The sequence below is a fragment of the Stegodyphus dumicola genome, chromosome 6 (genome assembly GCF_044657685.1).
Source record: "Stegodyphus dumicola isolate Sdum_Otavi_A_Nest chromosome 6, ASM4465768v1".
Classification (NCBI taxonomy): Eukaryota; Metazoa; Arthropoda; class Arachnida; order Araneae; family Eresidae; genus Stegodyphus; species Stegodyphus dumicola.
This window is the reverse complement of record NC_140773.1, coordinates 152,050,283-152,071,543: the sequence shown is the minus strand read 5'-3', so window position 1 is coordinate 152,071,543 and position 21,261 is coordinate 152,050,283. Positions and strand designations below refer to the sequence as shown.

The 21,261-nt window shown below is 34.0% G+C and overlaps 1 protein-coding gene across 2 annotated transcripts in view; it reads left to right on the top strand.

Annotated features, from left to right (window-relative positions):
- Positions 1-3,430: 3,430 nt before the first annotated feature.
- Positions 3,431-21,261, top strand: part of CycB (Cyclin B) — a 74,671-nt gene continuing 56,840 nt past the window's right edge. Inside the window, exons 1-2 of one of the 2 annotated variants that reach the window (XM_085819038.1) lie at positions 3,431-3,572; positions 3,686-3,808. In XM_085819038.1, the coding sequence (XP_085675164.1) occupies positions 3,570-3,572; positions 3,686-3,808 (126 nt within the window). In that variant the 5' untranslated portion in view covers positions 3,431-3,569. Of the gene's footprint in view, positions 3,585-3,685; positions 3,809-21,261 lie in introns of both variants that reach the window. The other variant, XM_085819037.1, reaches the window with a different exon arrangement.

Below are 21,261 nucleotides of genomic sequence, written 5' to 3'. Positions count from 1 at the left end.
TATTTTCATTCCATCAGATTATTTGTGTATTTTGAAGAAGACACAATCAGATAATAAGATCACAAATAGAGGATAAGTTTTTTTTTTTTTTCTTTTTTTTTGGGGGGGAATTATTGCATATACCATACATTTTAACATATAGAATATTCTTGGATTGTCTACTGAAAAAAGTACATAATATATGTAAATTTTAATATATAAGAAGTAATGCAAATATTTCAGTAAATGAATGGATAAAAATGGCCTTCTTAAACAACCTCATGTTTAAATTACTTAGAGGAATTTATGCGAACATGTTTCTGTTGGCATTAATTAAACATTAACAAATGTAGATGAACACAAATTGCATAATGTATTTTAATTGAATATATGTTTTGGAATGAAAAATGTAAACAGCGTTAATATACTTAATAACTCGGATTTGTAATGCATATATTTTTATTTCCAATGGCAGACAAAAGTATTTATACAGACACACTATCAAATAAACACACACAAACAAATATATCACACACTAAATAAACGGAGAATAAGGAAGCCTATTTACTACTGCTTGAACGTACTCTAGGCTTCCAGTAACAGCCACAGAGATCCTGTACAAAGAGAGCCATGCATTTTGCAGATGGTGGAGGTTCGTATCTTGGGCTTTTATCACAAAGGACGAATACAGAATTTTTTAATCAAAAAGTTTTGCTGAATAATGACGAGTTAAAATACAAGTTATTATGATGGAATTAGCCATCATAATAATATCGGGTATCGGAAATGAATATGTAGTTGAAGAACGAAGGTTTGCTTTAAATTACAGATTAATTACACATAATTAAATTAATGTATTAGAATACATTAATTTAATTATGTGTTTTAAAAATATCATTTTAATATAATATTTTTCTAATACATTTATTTTATTATCCAAAATTATTTTCTAATTAACATAAAGATACAGCATAACTTTCAGTGATCCATTGTCAAAAAAAGGCTTCTTCTGGACAATAATAGTACAAGGAAATAAGCTTATTTTATGCATGCCTTGTGGCATGAGATAATGAATTTCTGAAGTATTTTAAAAACTGTAAAATTATGTACATATACCATAGAAATGATTTTTAACACTAAATAAAATTCAATATGTGCCCATAGTAAGATCAACTTATGAAAGCTTTTTTACCAAACTGGAAATCATTGCATAAGGAGGAAAATTTCCAAAAGCCATTTTTTAATTTTTATAATATGACTAACAATAAGGTATTGCTTTTTGATCAATAACATGGGTTGTTTGAACTAATAAAGAAAAACAGCTGAATGCACATATTAGTAACCTTAAATTGCATCAGTATTACAGCGAGTTAATTCTAAATCACAAAACACTTCTGTAAGACAGTCAGACACAGCTGCTACAAAAACTTTTCTATGGAAGTGGTTGTCTTAGGTGATATTTGATGTCAATGTTATTAAATTACCACTTTTGTTATCATCATAGTGTGATATGCATCTCTCTGTGTATACATTTTGAATCTGAAATAATGCATTCAGCATAGCATATATACTTTAGGGATAATTGGGTGTAAAGAAAAGTCAATAAATACAAATTTATTCGCATACAAAAATAATTGTATGGTTAAAATGTACACAAAATGATGAAAATACATAGTTTTTTTATTATTAATTACCAGATATAAACAGCGCATAAATCTTAACACTAAGCAGGATTATAATTTAAAAAGAAATCAATAGCAAACAAAAATCCACAAAATATTAGTTCACTTGAAGCACTACACATCTTAATATCTGCTGCAAGAATGAAAAAGAAACATGTGCCTACATGAGAAGCAACAGAAAGAAATTGGAGAGTATGGTTAAATAATAAAAACCAAATCCTTAATATCATCTACTGACAGAAAGAGAACAAAATGCAAATAAGAAGCAAATTTCTTAAAAGCTAACAATAAAGAAGAGATTAAAATTAGGATGAACTGTCATATTTTTATTGACATAAAACATCAGATGCCACTTGAAATCAAATGTCAAGTGAAGTGGTGCCCCCACCCCAGTATAATTTTTCGATGTAGAGAAATGAAAATCGTAGACAAAACAAAATTTATAAATTTCTTTCCTCCAGACATAAGTTTGTGCTGTTTAGTACAAAATTTAAGACACACATCTCAGCTGTTCGGAGCAAAATTTTAACGCTGTCTTTGCTTGATCATTGTATATGAAACAACACAGTCAGAGAATATTATAGATATTCAAAGAAGGATTCAGTTGGTATTTCTCTAAGATTATATTACATATATAAGAAAGTGCTTGTGTGGTATAGTATTATAATGTTTATAATAACACATTATACTATATTTAATTTTTTACTAAATCAACCCAAGTTTTAAGGCCCGTTTATTCGTATATATATGCACACACAATTAAGTACACAATATATTAAAATAGATATATCACCTAAAAAAGATATATCCCTATGAACAAAACAAAAATTACGGGTCATTCAAATAAATAAATATTCAGTGATTCTTTTGCTGTGTTCTACCCTACGTAATTATTACTTTAAATCGTACATATACAATCAGTAGTCTAATATATATTTTACAATCAGGCATTATTACTACTTAGTCAACAATACAGACATATCTAAATTTTCATTATTGTTTACACTCATTACATGCACAATTGCGGTTTTTTATTTTAACAACAGAAATGAACTAAACATATCAATACTCTTGATCATTGTATCAGCAATATGAGCAAGTTTCTGTGTATCATACAGATTTATTCGCATTGCGCCCAGTCTCGTATACCGCAAAAAAATAAATAAATAAAATAAAATATGAAGGTGAAGGCCCTTTTCCGTTCCGCAAAATTTTCCACAATTCCGCCTAAAACGTAAACAAAGTATCGAGACTTCGTAATCGATTACAAAGTGCAAAGCTATCAGCTAGTCGTCATCGATGGGGAAAGGAGACTCGCGCTTGTGACTCTTGGCCATCCGAAAAAGCGGCGACCATGGATTGCAACGTAAACATAAATAAAATTTCTTCATTTCAATTCTTCCTTTTCTGGTTTGAAAGGAATGAGCCAGTAATATATACACACACGTAGGCATTTTTTTTATAAATACAAACTTGTTTAAGTACATACACACACATATATTTTTATATATATATATATATACAAATACACACACGCGCATAAATAATTAAGTTTTTAATTATCTTTAGTTGAAAATTAGTTCATTAAATTTTTCATTTATTTTATTTAATGTAATTCCAGATTAAAAAATAATTGTTTAAATTCTATATCATTTGCTTGTTATTCTTGTATAACAATTGATAATTTTCTTGTTTGGAAATTATAACATGAAAAAAGGAACATATTCCGTGGTGTTAACCGCTTGGCCACTATTTAATACGAATGGCCCTTTCCTGTGGCATGGTAATTTCAGCGGCAGCCAATCAGAGATAGGTGAGCCAACTTTAAAAATCATTTTTGTGACCACCATCTTCGTTTCCTCATCTGGTTTATATGCTGAAGTGACGTGAAATTTTTTTTATTAAAAAATGGTAATAGGTTTTGTAAGTTAATGTTAATTGAACATTTTCATACCTGTTTTTACATGCATCCTCTGTGCATTTTTTGTTTTTGCACCTTATGTTTATTTATTTTTTCTTTACAGGAGACTCTTCGGAACGTAGAAAGTATGAACAATTATGTGACAAAACCTGTGGATGTTAAAAACAGAGCTGATAGAAAACCTTTGCGAGGTTTGGAAAATAAAGTAAAGAATGTCTCTGTTAAAGTAGGCATTTTAAATTTTCATCTTTCAAACTTTTTCAGGTTTAACCAAAATGTTTCATTTGAACATGTAGGCTACCTGAAACCGAATAGTATTTACAACGAATACAGATATTTTTATAAAAGTATATCTTTAACTAAAGTAGCATATTGTAAACATGAGAAATTCAAGCTTTAAAATAATTATAAAACTGTATTCTCGAAAATACATTGCTGTGATGTATGTTTTAATTCTATTTTAAGAATTACTGAATTTGAACTAATCAATTTAATCAACTATTTACGTCACACCTGCCATCCTCTGAAAGGTTATTGTTAGAAAAGCATTAACAATATATTATCTTGTTAAAATTTTAAGCCGTAAAAATTGATTTATGCTCATAATTTTAGATGACAATGACCAATAATAAAAATAAAAGCATTACTTAATTATTTAAAATGCACATGCACATGTTTGCGGCCTACGGAAACAAATTATTTTAGCGGTTGGAAACCTCATGGTTCTTAGCGCTGTTTTAAGAACGTGAACAGCCGTGTTACAAATGAGCATTCACCCCTTCCGCCGTATTTTCTTCCTTTCATCCCGAACTGAGAACCGGCATCTATCTACGAAAATATTTCTATCTATTCGTTAAAAAATTCAGAAAAAATAATAATAAAGAACAGAAGAATAATATAAATCTGAAGATGCGAACAGCAATAGTAATAATTCAACAAAATGAACACAAGAGGAATGGTTGCAAACTTCGAACAAGCGAATAGGATAAAGCCGCTGGGTTACCAGGTTTGAACTATTATTGCTAAAGTTGGCGATGTTTACATTTACCGGGTTCTCTGCGGAAGTGCTTCCAAAATTTTTCTCTTGATATGCATATTAGTAGCTTAAATAAAATAGGTATAAGAATTTGTTGTTTTCGTGGTTTTGCCGATGTGTATGGATAGGAGCCAGTTTAGCTTGGAAAGTCCTAGTGTGCTTTTCCATAATCAAATTAACTAAACTAAGCCATTTTTAGTTGGCGTAGCAAAGTGTTTCCACATTTCTAGTTGAACAAAGTACAGTTTAGTGCTGTATGTTAAACTGCTACCAAAAAAAAAAAAAAAAGTTAACTGTGAACATTGCATAAATATTGAATTAACTGCCCATTTGCTATAGGTATTTACGTATTAGTGTAACCACCTTGGTGCAGTTTCCCCAAATTTTAGAGAAAAATAAAAGGACTTACAATTGTAAAAAAAATTATGTATTTCATGCAAACAATATTGCATACATATTTTACATATTCATTAAAAAAACAAACCTACTTACAAAAGTGCTTTTATTTCTTTTGTGGTAGAAATTTCGTGGTGATCGCCTTAAAGCAATTGTTCCCTTTAATTATTTTGCAGCAAAATGCTGTATTTCTGCAGATGTTTTATTCTAGCTCTTTCTATTGCAGGCAGATCCTACAAGCACTTAAAATTGAATTTAAAAAAATATCACGATTTGTCTATAAAAATATTGGGTACTATTCTGTTTCGAGGGCCGTAAAAAATCGTCAAATTATCGTTGATGCCAATGCTGCCAAAAAGAATTACGGCAAGAAAGGAAGTATAATAGTAAATAACTACATAAGATTGATCTTTTAATTTAGGTGAAAGGTTAATTTCATATAATACTCTTTTATTATTATAATTTTTATGAAAAAGGCTAAACATGACTGAATGGAAGCATAAGAGTAAGTAACTATTTCAGATCATTATAATTATAATTTATATAAAAATTGCTAAACATAACTGAATGTATGCCTGCATCGCTATTTCGCTACCAACTTATTGTTAAAGCATGATTTCATCTCGTTGGTTGTTCAAACGTAATTTTCTGTAATGAATGATGCTTTTTCTTTGAAAATATTCTCGGTAAAGTGCAGAATCGCTCGCTTATTTGTTTGCCGCTTTTTACAAGGGTAAAAACAATTTGATTTTTGTCAATTTTCTTTTACTTTTTAAATGAAAATAGGTCTATGTGTATGTAGATAAAGTGAAGGGTGTGCGCAGTGCCATTTTTGTGCAATTCTAGGATTTTTTTTTTTTTTTTTTTTATGTGAAAATAGGTCGATGTGCATATGGATACCGTGTATGTGCAGTTCTTAAAAATGCTTCAAGCAGTGGGTGATTCTGCACTTTACCCAAAATTCTATTGCTGACTTTTCGTTGTGAGCAATACCCAAATTGCTAAATCCATAGGATATCAAAAAAGGATTTAAAAATTAAACTAGTATTTCGATGGCGTGTTAAGAAATATAGAACTATATAAACTTACGCAATCTGAAATCAACGTGTACGCTAGATTTGGTGCTTTTGCGCTTGCGTTTTCGCTGCAATTTTCTTACGGCACTCAAAACAGAATAGTACCAAATATTGAATTTTACGTTTAATGAAAGAAATGCATATGACAATATTGGCGGTCTAACCTGAAGACTTGTCATGCACATGGTTGCCAGAGTTTCGTGCATTTTGAAACTGGTAATTTCTCCTAAGATAAAATGCAAGTACTTTGGAATGTAATTTAATATGCAAGCTGCACCAAAAAAGGGGGGGACAGTTTTATATTTCCCGTTCTACTGGGCCGATTAACAGAATTCAGCTTCCATTTTCATGTCTCGAAAGTGCAACTTAGAGTATGTATTAGATTTATATATTGCGTTGTTCTAATATAAGTATTTTGAAACAGACTTTTTATGAAATGGCATGCCAATTTTTTTCTACATAGAATAGAATTTATAGAACATAAAAAAATTTATTGCGATATTTTTTGAAGAAATTCAAAAATTTATCTTGATGTATTTTTTTCAGTGCTTGCAAAGAATACTTTACTTGGAGAGCTTCTTAATTTATAGCAATCAGTCCCAAAACATCACCGATTTTTCCTTTTTTTCATTGCACACGAGCAAGAAAAAATGTCATTGCTCATATTTTTAAACAACTTTAACAAAGTGCATAAACGACATTTGATAAAAAGACCAAATTTGAAAAATGCTCCAATATGTAAATTCATGCATATCTTAGAAAATTAAATAAAAAAACCAATTTTTTAAACAGAATTATGTACAAAGTGAAAATAAACAGCATAAAATGAAAACAAAAGGGCATTAATGGGGTGTGTAATCCCCCTCCTCATCTGTATACAAAGTTTACACCTCGTGACCATGTTTTGAATTAGGCGGTCAACCACTGCAGAATTAAGCATTAGCCATTCTTCTTGTAGAGCAGTTTCCAGCTCGATAAGAGTGGCTGGAGGTGGGGAAACATAAAGATACAGCATATTTCAATGGAGTTAAGGTCTGGCGAATATGCTGGCCGTGCCATATTCGTAATCCCTCTACTCTCCACGTAGTCATCGACGATGTAATCTGTATGGGGATGTATGTTAGCGTTCATTAAAACAAATGTAGGGCCAACTGCTGCGGCGTACAATCTCGCAATGGGTTGTAGGACTTCATCTCGATACCGGACAGCCATTGAAGAACCCCGTTTAAAGATGTGCAGGTCGGTATGGTATCCTGATGAAATCCCTGCCCACACCATAATGCTCCGCCTCGGAATGCGTGATGTTTTGGGACTGATTGCATGTTCGTTGTTCACATCATATCCTTATACGTTTGTCATCTGGCTCCAGAGCAAATCCTGACTCGTCAGTAAACATGACATTGCCTCAATAAGACTCATTCCAATTGAGATTTTCCCGGCACCATTGTAATCATGCCCTTCTTGATTGGATGGATAGAGGAACACAAACTCGAAGTACCCGGGAGTACAGTAGCTGCAGATATCGCCTTACCAATGGATGTAGATGCCATACATGTGGAAGTCTCTCTGCGATTCCGCTTGGCTACAATAGCAATATATCCGCGGGAGGGTTGTAACCCTTGGGCGACCGGCTATGAGCCTTTGGCCAACTTTCTGTGTTGTTTGGAAATGTTTCCATAAGCGTAAAATTACAGAATGATGAACACCGAAGAAAAGAGCAACATCTGTAATCAACTATTCCGCTTCAATGCACCCCCACAGCATGCCAGCACTCAGAATCTTCCATTCGTCTTCTGGAAGTCGTAGAAACACGTATGTCTTGAAAATAAATTTTACGAAAGAAAACACCTTCTATCAGCACTTACAATCAACTTCTGTAACCCTTCATAAAGCTGGCTTCTTACAAGACTGCCTTTTTTGCATATTTCTTGACATGAAAGCGCGATTGGCTGTTACCTAACATATTTGCATACTACCGTCTACCTCTGCAGGGAATTGCATCCTCCTCAATTCTGATTGGCTTCCGGAAATTGGCATTTTCCTCTCCGTGCTTAACTTTTGGAAGTGAGTGTATTTCTAAAAGGCTGCTATTGAAGTAAAATGCCAATTAAAAGAATAATAAATATGCTTTAAAGACTAAAATGTGCAGATCATAAACTGATTTAAAAAAAGCTTTAACTTGGATGTTGGTTACTGTTTTAATGGTGTGCTGTTAGTATTGTTACAGTTTTTGTATTTATTTAGCTATTTTTAGTAGAATTTGTAATTAAAATTGTTTTATATTCCCGTGGAATGCATTGTGAGACTTATTTGAAGAGAAAGATTAAAATACAGGAGCACGCACATTTAACATTTTAATAAATAGATATCTCGTAATTATACTTTTTGCTATCCAGAAAAATTGAGAAAGTATCAGAATGGTCTCGTGCCGATTAAAAAGCTTATAAAAATGGGAGGAAAACATCTCAATTCAGTTGTTTACTTAGTTCTTGCTGTTGGTTGTGGCGAATACACGGCGAGATGGGGTTAGCTTTCTCAGTGTTTCTGAATTGTGTTCTGTAAAATGTTTTTAGTAGTTTAAAATATAACTACTATGCATTATTGCAATATTTTATGAATATCTCCGAAGAAATTTCAGCATTTTGTTTTATTTGTTGTGATGAGAATAAATTTTATTCAATTTTTATCGACCTTGGGCATTCAATCCATTACGAACCTGTACGCACACAATACTTTTTTGTTTAGGAAGCGAGATTTGAACGCAAATTACAAGAGCAATGGAAAAGCAGTTAAGACAGTTGATTGTAGCCTTTGCTTCATTTAATCTGTTAACTGGGTATGACGAAATTTTTCGTCATGCTGCGAAGACTATTTCAATGGGTATGACGAAATGTTTTGTCATGCTGGGAAGACTATTTCAATGGACATGACGAAATGTTTCGTCATGCTGGGAAGACTATTTCAATGGGTATGACGAAATGTTTTGTCATGCTGGGAAGACTATTTCAATGGACATGACGAAATGTTTCGTCATGCTGGGAAGACTATTTCAATGGACATGACGAAATGTTTCGTCATGCTGGGAAGACTATTTCAATGGACATGACTAAATGTTTCGTCATGCTGGGAAGACTATTTCAATGGGCATGACAAAATTTTTCTTACATTTTTTGCAATCTGTCACTTGACCGTTGTTCAAGAAAAATCGATCAATGGAAACACTTGTCCGCTCATAAATTGTGATAACACTCCTAATTTGCACAATTTAATTTCATTTTAGTCTGCATTTCAGTATTTTACATATTAGTAATGTCTTGTTGATTTGAGTAATTGTTAGTTTTTTGTAAATATGGCTAAAAATTATTGTGAAGGAGAAAATATTTTTGAAATGTCTGAAAGTGGCGATGAAATATTGCCCGGGAGGTTTGGTAAACGACGTCGAATTCTAAGAATAAGTACCAGTTCGGAAGAAAGCGATAACGACTTCTTTACTGATGGTCCGGACATTGAATCAAAGGATGATGATGTTATAGACCAAAATACTCAACAGACATCAACTGAATGGAAACGTGAAAGAATATTGAGATTGCCTTTTCCATTTTTATCTCAATCTAGACTTGCATTTGAAGGACCTGAAGAAAAGGATTGCCTTTTTTATTTCGAGAAATTTATCGATGAGAATTTTGTAGAACTTATTGTGGAACAATCGAACAAATACCCCGGACAGTTTTTTAAAAAAAATACTTCCATGAAACCGCGTTCAAGATGTCTATCGTGGGTTGACACAGATGACCGAGAGATGAGAGTATTTTTTTTAGTAATTTTGTGAGGAATAATAGGAAAACCTTCTTATCAGCTTTATTTCACAAAGCGAGAAAGTCTGGAGAGTCCATTTTTTTATAAAACTATGTCAGAAAAAAAGATTCCAACTGTTAGTAAAATTTTTAGATTTTAGTGATAACAATGCTTTCGATCTAAAAGTCTACAAGAAAAAAACCTACAAAATCTATTCCATTTTGAGCTATTTGAGAAACAAACTCACGTACCAGATAAGGAAATATCTGTAGATGAGTCTCTTTTGCTATGGCAAGGAAGACTGTCTTGGAAACAGTACATTCTATCGAAAAGAAGTCGATTTAGTGTTAAATTGTATAAGATATGTGAAAGTAAATCCGGATACATAAGTGATTTCATTATATATACAGGTAAAGACACGTAGTATGATTCGAACTATGCAGAACAGGGACCAAATCGTATTGTTCTTGAATTGTGCCACGATTTGTTGGATAAGGGATATACGCTATATCTCTGTAATTGGTATACTAGTACTGATCTAACTGAGAAGATGTGCAGAAGAAAAACCGATGTTGTAGGAACAATGTGAAAAAATAGAAAGGGAATACCATCTGATATGAAAAATTGTGTTTTGAAAAAAGATAAACATATTGCTAGGTACAGAGACAAAATAATGATTATGAAATGGAAAGACAAAAAGGATGTAATTATATTGAGGACAATAAATTTGTAGAAATAGAAAAACGAAGGAAAACGATATCAAAACCGGAAGTTATACCTGACTACAACAAAAATATGGGAGGAGTTGATCTTGCTGACGGACAAATGAACACTTATGAAATCGCTAGAAACCAAGTAAAAAAGTATTACTATAAGATATTTTTACATGCACTAGACATGGTGTGTTTGAATGCATATCTTTTATACAAGAAAGATGGTGGTCACCTAGATAGGCTTCATTTCCTTATCGAAACTGTAGGAAAAGGTGTTGAAAAATATAGACGGATCGCAGTTGCCATCTACTAGTACAAGACGATCATCTTTGACACCAAAAGAAAAGAAAGACATTTTGCAGACTATATACCTTCCGACTCTTCAAGAGTAAATGTAATGAGGAGATGCAAATTATGCCATTCCAAAGGTCTTGGGAAAGAATCGAGATTTTGGTGTCTCGACTGCAGTGTTGCTTGTGTATGCCCCATTGCTTTAGGGAATATCATACGAAATAATTGTTTAAATTCGTTCAATTAATTTGTTTTTCCGGATTAAAAATAATTAATTTTAATATTTAATATCATTAAATATTTTAAAACAATTTTCTTTTATTTATTCCTTGCGATGTGCTGAAATTACTGCAAAAGAAAAAGTCCCCGTTGTGAAACGATTTTACTGAAAGCTTATTCCTCAGTTAACAGGTTAAAGTAGAGATTAAGGCTGGCCAAGAATCTGTCAAAGAAAAGATAAAAGCAGTTCAAGAATAGATGGAAGCTCGTCAAGAAGAGATAAAAGCTGGTTCAAGAAAAGGTGGAAACTCGTCAAGAAAAGATGGAAGCATGTCAAATGGAGATAAAAGCTGGTCAAGAAAAGATTGAAGCAGGACAAGAAGACATGAAAAGAGAAATTGCCTTCATAATAGAAAATAAATTTGAGGCTATGGAAGGCAGAATAGACATAGTTGAAAATAAAGTTAGGCAAACTGAAGAAAGAATTTCTTGTCAAAGAACAAATAGTTTCGCCCTTAGAGCACAGATTGATTTATAGAGTTTCTTCTGTAAGCGATCAAATAAAGAACGAGTTTCTGTCGTCCAACAACAAATTGATGACAGGATTTCTGCTGCCGTTGCCTAAAAAGTGCATAGCGACAGCAGGACACATTTTGAATTTCCCCTTCCCTGAAATTATCCACATATGATGGAAAGACCTCTTGGCAAGTGTACAAGACAATTTTCAATAGTAGCAAAAGCGAACGGATGGGGTTCCCAAGCTAAGGCCTGTCATCTTGCTGCTTCTCTGAGAGCAGATGCTGCAGATATTCTTGACTTTCAGAAAACCTAAGGCTAGATTTTGAAGCTTTATCTGGCGCTTCGGCGAGAAATGCATAAAAGATTACAGTAGGCGTCAATTAAAATCCCATCAACAAAAGCTCACACAAGCACTCCAGGAACTTTCCACGGATGTTGAAAGACTGTCTCACCTTGCCTTTTCGGAGTGCCCGATGAAAACAAGGGAAATCCGGCATACAGAAAGCTGTACGAATGGTGGATGTTAAAAGATTTGAAAAGGGCTCTAGTGTACGCCATGAAATTCAAGGCAGCCCACCAAGCAACTCGTAGAGGTCGCAACCCAGTCAGAGCTGTGCTAGTCTACCAGCCAGTGGATAAGTTGATTGCTCGTTAGATGATTTATCTAGACAAGTCAACTTTTGATATGGAGTAGGAGTGAGAACGGTGTTGGAGATGTGTGCTAAAGGTTACATATGATGGTATTGCAGAAAAACCCAGGGCAGGGAAAATAAAATAGATAATTTGTCCAGACAAGTCAATGCCTTGAGATGAATGCAGTGTTGAAGGTCGCGTAACAAAGGAACTGCAGAATACCCCAGAGCGTGGAAAGTAAGACGATTAAATGCCATGAGACAATAAACAAGTAAATGTAAAAGATAGACAATTAAATGCTATAAGACGGAACAGGAGTGATAAGGAACCGAAATTTTGGAATTGCAGAACATCCCAGGGTACGGAAATTAAGACCATTTACCAGCAACAACAGAGGAAACAAATTAATGAACATATCGAGGAACGGGGATTGCCAGATAATGAAAAAACTGCTTTATAGCATTTAAAATTTAAAAACAGTAATGGACTATCCATCGATGGACTTCCTTGTTATGTGATCATTGACACAGGAGTTAATGTTATCATCATTCAGAAAGATTTAGCTCAACAGTTTAAAGATAACTCATATGAGCGCCATCCTCTGTTACTCTCCAGACTGTGTCTGATCATAAAATCACCATATATGGGAAGTTAAACGTTCACATCACGTTTGGAAGTGCCGCCTACCATTGTACGGCATTTGTGACAGAGATTACAGATCCTTGCATACTCAGATTGGACTCGTTAAGGAAATACAAATTTTCCTTGGACTGCAAAAACGATGGATTGCTTTCAGAATCAGATCACATGCAGTGTCTCAAAAAGTGATGAAACACTTGTGCTTTACAAAAGGAAACTGTAATAAAATAAATTAAAAGACATGTAAACATTTTTGTGGGTGTGTTTCATACTTAAATTTTGTAACAATTATTACATAACATACATTTTCTCAAAATATTAAAATATTAATTTAATAAATACAATTGTTTAGAACAGAGCAAAAAATGGCTTACGTAAGTGATGGGACACCATTAGATACTACTACATACTACAATAAAGATATTTTTGGGGGTTTTTATTTTTACACAAAAGCAATTGGCAATAATTTATAAAATCGTCTGCAGTATTTCTCTCCAGTTTGTTTTGGAATTTTTGTGTTTTTTAGCTCTGTGCAGCCATGAATGCTAAACGAAAAGAAAATTTGCCTGAAATTTGAAAATTAGTTATTAATTTGCATATTGAATGTGGAAAATCTATAAGAGAGAAAGCTGAAACAGTTAACTTGAGTCATTCAACAGTTTTCAATATCACTAAACAATATAAAAATAATCATATGATTCAAGATAAAAGAAGACCTGGCTGACCATCAAAGCTATCCAATGGAAGAAAGCGAATTATCGTTCGAAATATTAAAACAAAATCCAAGAATGAATGCTCTTAAAGTTGCTGCTGATTTACAAGCATTATATGATGTAATTGTTAATCCTGAGACTATTAGAAGAGTAATTCGATCTGTTGGATATCGCGGTAGAGCAGCCAGGAAAATATTCCTCGTAAGTGAAAAGAATAGTAAACTCAGACTGGCTTTCGCAAAATCCAACATAAATAAGAATTCTGATTACTGGAATGAAGTTATATTTGCTGATGAGAGTAAATTTAATATATTTGCTTCTGATGGTAGAATCTTGGTGTGGAGAAAACCCAGGGAAGAATTTCGCAAACAGAACTTGGTGCCAACAGTAAAACATGGTGGAGGAGGAGTTATGGTATGGGGGTGTATGTCGTCCGCTGGAGTTGGTAATTTTGTTTTTATTGACAATATAATGGATCAGTACAAGTATATTGACATTTTAAATCAAAATTTGAAGTCTTCAGCACAAAAAATTGAACCTTCATAACGATTTTAAATTCTACCAGGATAATGACCCCAAGCACACTGCTTTGAATGTTAGACTTTGGCTGCTGTATAACTATCCTGAAATAATAAAAACACCACCACAATCTCCAGACTTAAATCCCATAGAGAATATTTGGCAAGAATTAGAATCAAGAATTCGCAAACACACCATTTCTTCAAAACAACAATTAAAATCGGTGCTTCAAGAAGAATGGGGTAAAATCACTCCAGAAATCACAAAAAAATTAGTCGAATCCATCCCAAGAAGGTTAAATCATGTTTTAAAAGTAAAAGGAAATCCAACAAAATATTAAAACCTTTTAAAAAGTAAAATATTTGATGTAAAAGTAAGTGTCCCATCACTCATGTGAGCCATTTTTTGCTCCGTTCTAAATAATTGTATTTTTATTAAATTAATATTTTAATGTTTTGAGAAAATGTATGTTATGTAATAATTGTTACTAAATTTAAGTATGAAACACACAAAAAATTTTTACATGTTTTTTTAATTTATTTTACTACAGTTTCCTTTTATAAAGCACACGTGTCCCATTACTTTTGTGAAACCCTGTAACTATCCATCATCAGAAGGCATCCTCACCTGGAAACACAGACACTTTGTCTGAAAGATCCAGCTCAGAAAGCTGCCAAAATCATATTAGGATCGAAGAGAAACTCAAGAGTACAGACTATTCTCCATCTCGGATCCTCTTTCCTTATGATCTGTTTGGTCGCCTGCCGGATGTGCCTTCGTCGCTTGAGGAATACAGCCAAGGTCTTCAGGCCCAGTTTGAAGTGATGCACAATTTTGCTCGAGAGCGAGTCAACTCGGCATCAAAGAACATGAAGACCCGATTTGACACCAAAGCTACTTGACATCGATTCAACAAAGGAGAAGAGGCGTGGTTGTGGAATCCCAGTTGATAAAAAGAACTGTCAAAAACTGCACTCACACTGCTATGGTTCATACACAGTCCCAAACAGGCTGAACGAATCTTGTGCTTCCCATTCATAAGTCATCAAATTCTAAGCCTAAAGTCTTACAACAGGTTAGCTCATTACTATGGCCATAGTTCATAGTGTGTATTATTGTAAATAAGGCCATGATCCATTTTGTTTCTAAATTTATATTTAGCATTTAAGTTACCGTATTTGACGGCATATAAGACGCACCCTTATTTAGAAGGCCACACACAAGGAAAACAAGAGTAACTTAAAATGTGGTTTCTTATAGTTCTCGCGTTTTATAAAACCCAAATAAACAATTATTGAATGCAATTGCCAAACATATTTTTAGGAAAATTAACAAACGGCAAGCTATTTTGAACCTGATATGTAAATTTCAATAATGAATGAACGGCAAGCAGTCAAACATAATACAAAAAAAGCAGAAACAACAAAAAATACAGATTCAAGGAAAATGTTGCCTATCATGAAATTAGACTTTAATCACTTTCAAAACCATAAAAATCCTCTTCACTATCATCATCAAAAATGAGAATATCGTCATCACTATTGTTTCTGTCATCGCAAGTATCACCTTCTTCGAATAATGCGTCATCTTCTGTTCCGTCAAAAGCATTACAAATAAACAAATTAAACAAATAGTTTTAAGCACCGATACATATTTGTGTACATCTTGTAATCATAACTGAGCACATACCCAACATATATAAAATACAACACACTAATCGGCTGATGAAAGTGTATTCTCCATTATTAGTGAGACAAATAAAATGATCTTCCATTAATTGTTTGATCTGCCGGCCCTTTGAATTAGTGTCCCTACTTCCCTATATAAGGTGCTATGGGCATTGAAGTCACCTAAAAGCAAAAAAGGTTCTGGGAGCTGCTCTATTACTCTGTCCAACTCTCGCTGATCAACATGTTCATGTGGGGGTAAACAAATGGTGCATACAGAGATTGAAAAGCGTAAATTAATCTGAACCACCATGGCTTGAATGGAGAGCAATGTATGGGAGATTGTGGGGTGGCGATAAGGCCCACACCACCACAGGCACGATCCCAGATGGGTTGTCCTTTCTTACTGTGGTATATCTCAGCATGTCTGTTTGGTTTTAACAAGGTCTCCTGAAGCGCAAGGCAGGCAGGTTGATACATGTTTATTAAATCCTTTCTGTTATCCATCTTTTGACGAAAAGTCCGGAAATTCCACAAAATAAATGTACCCATTATGGCGGTGTTGTTTTGATTCTCGAGGCAAAGGACGTTTCGGAAGGGATAACCCTTCAACGTCCATTTCGTCCTGAACTCGTGCTTGCAATGGAATGCTGACTGGTGGTCCTGGGTTTTTGTTTATTTTTCTCTTTGATACCATCTCTATGTTTGTTCTGTTGGACATCTTATTTCCTTTGATGCAGTCTCCGGCGTACTACTTTCAAAATCAGGTTATCCCTCCCCAATTTTGGTTTCTAGGATCTTCTGTCATTACTAGTTCTTTTTTCTGTGCGGTTATTGTGGTTTGCGTCGATATTGATCTGAATGTTTTATTGCGGATGCATAAGATTTATTAGGTCTTGGCTTCTGCAAATATCTTTTGTGTAACTTTGTTTTGAATTTGTTTTTCTGTCTGCCATTTCCGACATGATCTTGAAAACGCTGGATGCTTGCCTTTACAGTTTATGCACAAGGGGGCAGCAAAGCAGCCTTCACTAGCATGGCTTACGATGGAACATCGAGCGCACTCGAGGCCACCGCGACGAGAGATCTTTCCATGTCCAAGCGCTGATATTGAAAGCAACACATTGGGATTCGATATACATGGCCTGACTGAACAGTTTAGGTATCCAGCTTTGATGTTTTTAGGCAGGTTAGGAGACTTGAAAGTTAGTATGACATGTTTAGTGGGTATGAGTCGACCTTTCTGTATTTTGATCCTATGAGCACCCCACACATTTTGATCTCCTAACTCTTTCACAAATTCCTCTTCAGTTACTGATAGTCTATTTCAGAGATTACTCCTAGGGACGAATTTAGAGTGTTATGTGGCTTAACTGCAACGTTTGCTTGTTCTAAATTGGTTAAGTTTCAAAAGACTATTAGCCTGCTTTCCGGACAAAGTTTCTATCAAAATGTCTCCAGACCGAAGTCTTAGTATTTTTTCGTTCTCCTACAGAAGACAAAAGATATTTGTTTATTAGAAAGGGTGACATTTTTTCAATTCTTTAGAGCTGGTTATAATTAAGAAACGTGGACAAAGTACATCTGATACAGTGCTTTCTATGTTCGCTTCTTAGTCTTTTGGTCACAGTCTGAGGATCGGGTACATTGTTGGAGCAGGAAGGTATCGTAGCATTCATATTTATCTTATTTGACGGCATATAAGACGCACCCTTATTTGGAAGGCCCCACACACAAGAAAAAAACGTCAATAGTCCGCGCAAGAGCGCGGTACCACAACTTAAAATGTGGTCTCTTTTAGTTCTTGCGTTTCATAAAAGCCAAATAAACAATCATTGAATGCAATTACCAAACATTTTTATTAAGGAAAATTAACAAACGGCAAGGTATTTTGAACATATGTAAATTTCAATAATGAATGAACGGCAAGCAATCAAACATAATACAAAATAAAGAAGAAACAACAAAAAACACAGATTCAAGGAAAACATTGCCTATCATGAAATTAAGATTTTAATCACTTTTAAAACCATAAAATTCTTTTTCACCATTATCATCATCGCAAGTATCACCTTCTTCGAATAATGCGTCGTCTTTTGTTCCGTCAAGAGGATTACCGATTCCGCAGGTTAAAGGACTTAACAATTACTTCAGCCTTTACGTCCTCCCAAGATCTTTTTACCCGCTTTCGCACTTGTGAAATAGAGGGCCGCTTCATTCTACCTGAGGGTGTGATGTGGCTCTCCTATCCACTTGTTCCATCGTTCTCGCACTTTTTCCTTAAATGGCTTATTCACCAATACATCTAAAGGCTGCAATTGGCTAGTCAGTCCACCAGGAATGACAGCTATCTGGGTTTTTAATTCTCTCGCTTTATTCTTTATGGTTTCTATTCTATGGGCGCTAAACTGATCCAAAACCAAAAGAGAGGGTGTTTTTTTTTTACGAGTCCACCAGGTCACCTTGCCCATACATTCTGTAATCACAGTTTCATTCCAGCTTCGTCCATCCAGCCTTTTGGATGAACATGAACAATTGCACCCGTTGGAAGTTTTTCTTTCAAATATGAAAAACGGCGGTAGTTTTGTGCCATCAGCACAACATGTTACCACTACTGTATATCGGGTTCTTTCATGACCTGTGGTTTTTATGGTTATTGATTTAGACCCTTTAATTACTCAGTCTTGTTGGATGGCACATCAAATGAGAGTGGAATTTCATCCATATTTCCTATTTGACCGAGCTCTGCAAGTTCTCTTGCATGCATTTATAACAAACCTATGAAATGCTAGTATTTTTTCTTCATAATCTGCTGGCTGTAAAGATAAAGTTCAGATTCCCATGTTTTTCTGCAAATCCTTTGGCCTCATTGATTATCATTTTGGTTCAAACACTTATCCCAGATTTCCTTTTATCTATCACCCACATTTTTACGGCCTTTTCAAGTTCAGGCCAAGATGGAGCTGGGCTTCGAAGGTTATGTTTTTGTTTTTTTAGCAGTCTTCAGTCGATGTTCCTGCAGTCGCCAGGCATGTATAATTTTTCCGGTAGGTGGTGGACCGAAATGCCTTGCTGCTGCTCTGTTTTCATGCACTTTGGCATAGTTTAACACTCCTAGTTTATACTGAATTGTAGAGCTTAATCTCTTGTTTCCTGTAGTGATATTTTCCAGGGTATTTTTTTTAAACAAATAGTTTTAAGCAGCAATACAGACGCATTTATACAGAGTAGCACCAATACCGGCACGTGTGTCGGCCGAGTCGAAGAAAGTCTATGTAAAGAAGGAAAGGCTCCATAGGCATAGTGTGACTGTCGAACCTGTTCGAACTTCGACATCAGCTTCGAGCTTTGGCGCTTTTGGACGACAGATATTTCATGCTTGCGCAAAATAATTATGTAGATGTAGAAAAATTTATGTGTCTAGACTTTTATCCAGGCTGAAAATAGCATTCAGCATTGAAAGTTAACCTGTTTCCTTCACGTATAAGACGCAGGTAACTTTTTTGACACCAAATTTAGTAGAAAAAAAGTGTCTTATATGCCGTCAAATACAGTATTGCATTTATTGTTTGTTGGTGCATTGGTGCCTTAATTGTAAGTTTGGCTTCCTGTCCAGGCATTGTACTGCTCGGGACGTGCAGTGTTGCGGTTTTTGTATTTATTTAGCTATTTTTAGTAGAATTTGTTATTAAAATTGTCTCGAGACGTATTTGAAAGCTTTCCCGGAAAAATTAAACTAGTGATTGTACTCTTGTTATCGAGAAAATATCAGAATGTTCTCATGTCGATTAAAAAGTGGAAGGAAAACATCTCAATTCAATTGTTTACTTAGTTCTTGCTGTTGGTTGTAGCGAATTCATGGCGAGATCGGATTAGCTTTCTCACTGTTTTTGAATGGTGTTCTGTCTAGAAGCTAGAGTGAGGGAGTTGCAAATCATTGGTTTTCCTCTCATACATTCCAACCTCTTGATGCCTTTGTATTTTTTCTCAATAACCTTTAATTTTGATGAGCAATGTAAAATGTCTCATTTTTGGAAGAGTGATGCAACTTTCTTAATTTCCAGAAAATAAAAAATTAATATTTTTTAAAGAAAATACATTAAAACATCGTAGTTCGTAGCTTTTCTCTTGTCAAATGAGTGATCATTATTAGTGCAAATGTCAGTCCAACTTTCGAACATAAAAATAAGGGTGAATACAGCAAGATTGTTTTCTTTAATTATAGATAAGATGGCTTGTGTATAGGATCCTATTGGCGATTTTTTGGCTTGGAAATTGAAAAAGTTGCCAAGCCATAGGCAAGCGGTTAAATTGAAAATGCAGGTTTTAAGCAAAAAAATTAAAAGTGAATTTGAAATCTATGTTTAAACAGTGAAATTGAAAATGCATATTTTAAGCAGTAATATTGAAAATGGAAGTTTGGAATATAAATTAAAAATAAGGAAATGAAATAAGAAAAATTTACAAAATCATGGTAGGTAAGTTTACGAACAAATTTAAAACTGCCCAGTTTAAGTCCCTTATTTTTTAGAAACTTGTTAAATTCATCGGTATTGTGCTCCTTACAAGATTTAATGAAACTATAAATTAAATTTTAATTAAATCTGTTTACCAATTATGTGTTAGTGAGGAGCTTGCACATACTTTCTATTGTGTTTGTATGGCATCTCATTTCTGAATCAACGGAACTGAAACTATGATTTATCTTTAATGCTCAAAACCCTCCAGAACTTAAACAGTTGTAGCTTTTCCAACTGTCAGTAAATTGTGGTTCTTAGCTTTATCCACTTCTTTATAACATCCCATAATGTGCTCTCGTGCCTATCGTGAACAGCTACCAAACACAGTTTGCCAGATTTCCTTTTAAAATCTCACTGCCTCTGAACTGCATGGTTCTTATTATATTTCCTAATTTACTTTCATCACCTTTCCAATATCACCTGTTTTTTTCTGATGGCAACTCTATCTAATCCTTGTTTTTTAACTGGATAAAATAGTTTATCCACTTAAAAAACCAGTGTTTTAAGAATTCCAAGAGTTGCTTTAAAGGAGTCGAAGATCCAATTCCATATAATGAAGTTTTCAGGACTATGATTCTTCGCTATTGAATGAATCATCGTGATTCAATAAAGTTTCCGAGAACGATTCTGTGCAGTCAAGTGAATTATTTTAATTCAGTGATGTTAATTGCAATATATAATCAATAAGTGTCATACATGCTTTTAAATTCATTGACATTTGTTTTAGTTAGTCTTCTGTGTCTGAATAGCAACATTTTTCTTTCATCTTCCATAAAATGGACACTGGTAACGATGAACAATATGATGCTGATTCTAGTAATGAGTTAAAGATGAACCGTTTTCTTTACAATTAAATTCTCAAAAATCGGAGATCGAGAAGAATTTCATTATGAAGTTGTGTCTATAGAACAAATTGTTCAACATATGGTTGATTGTATGCATG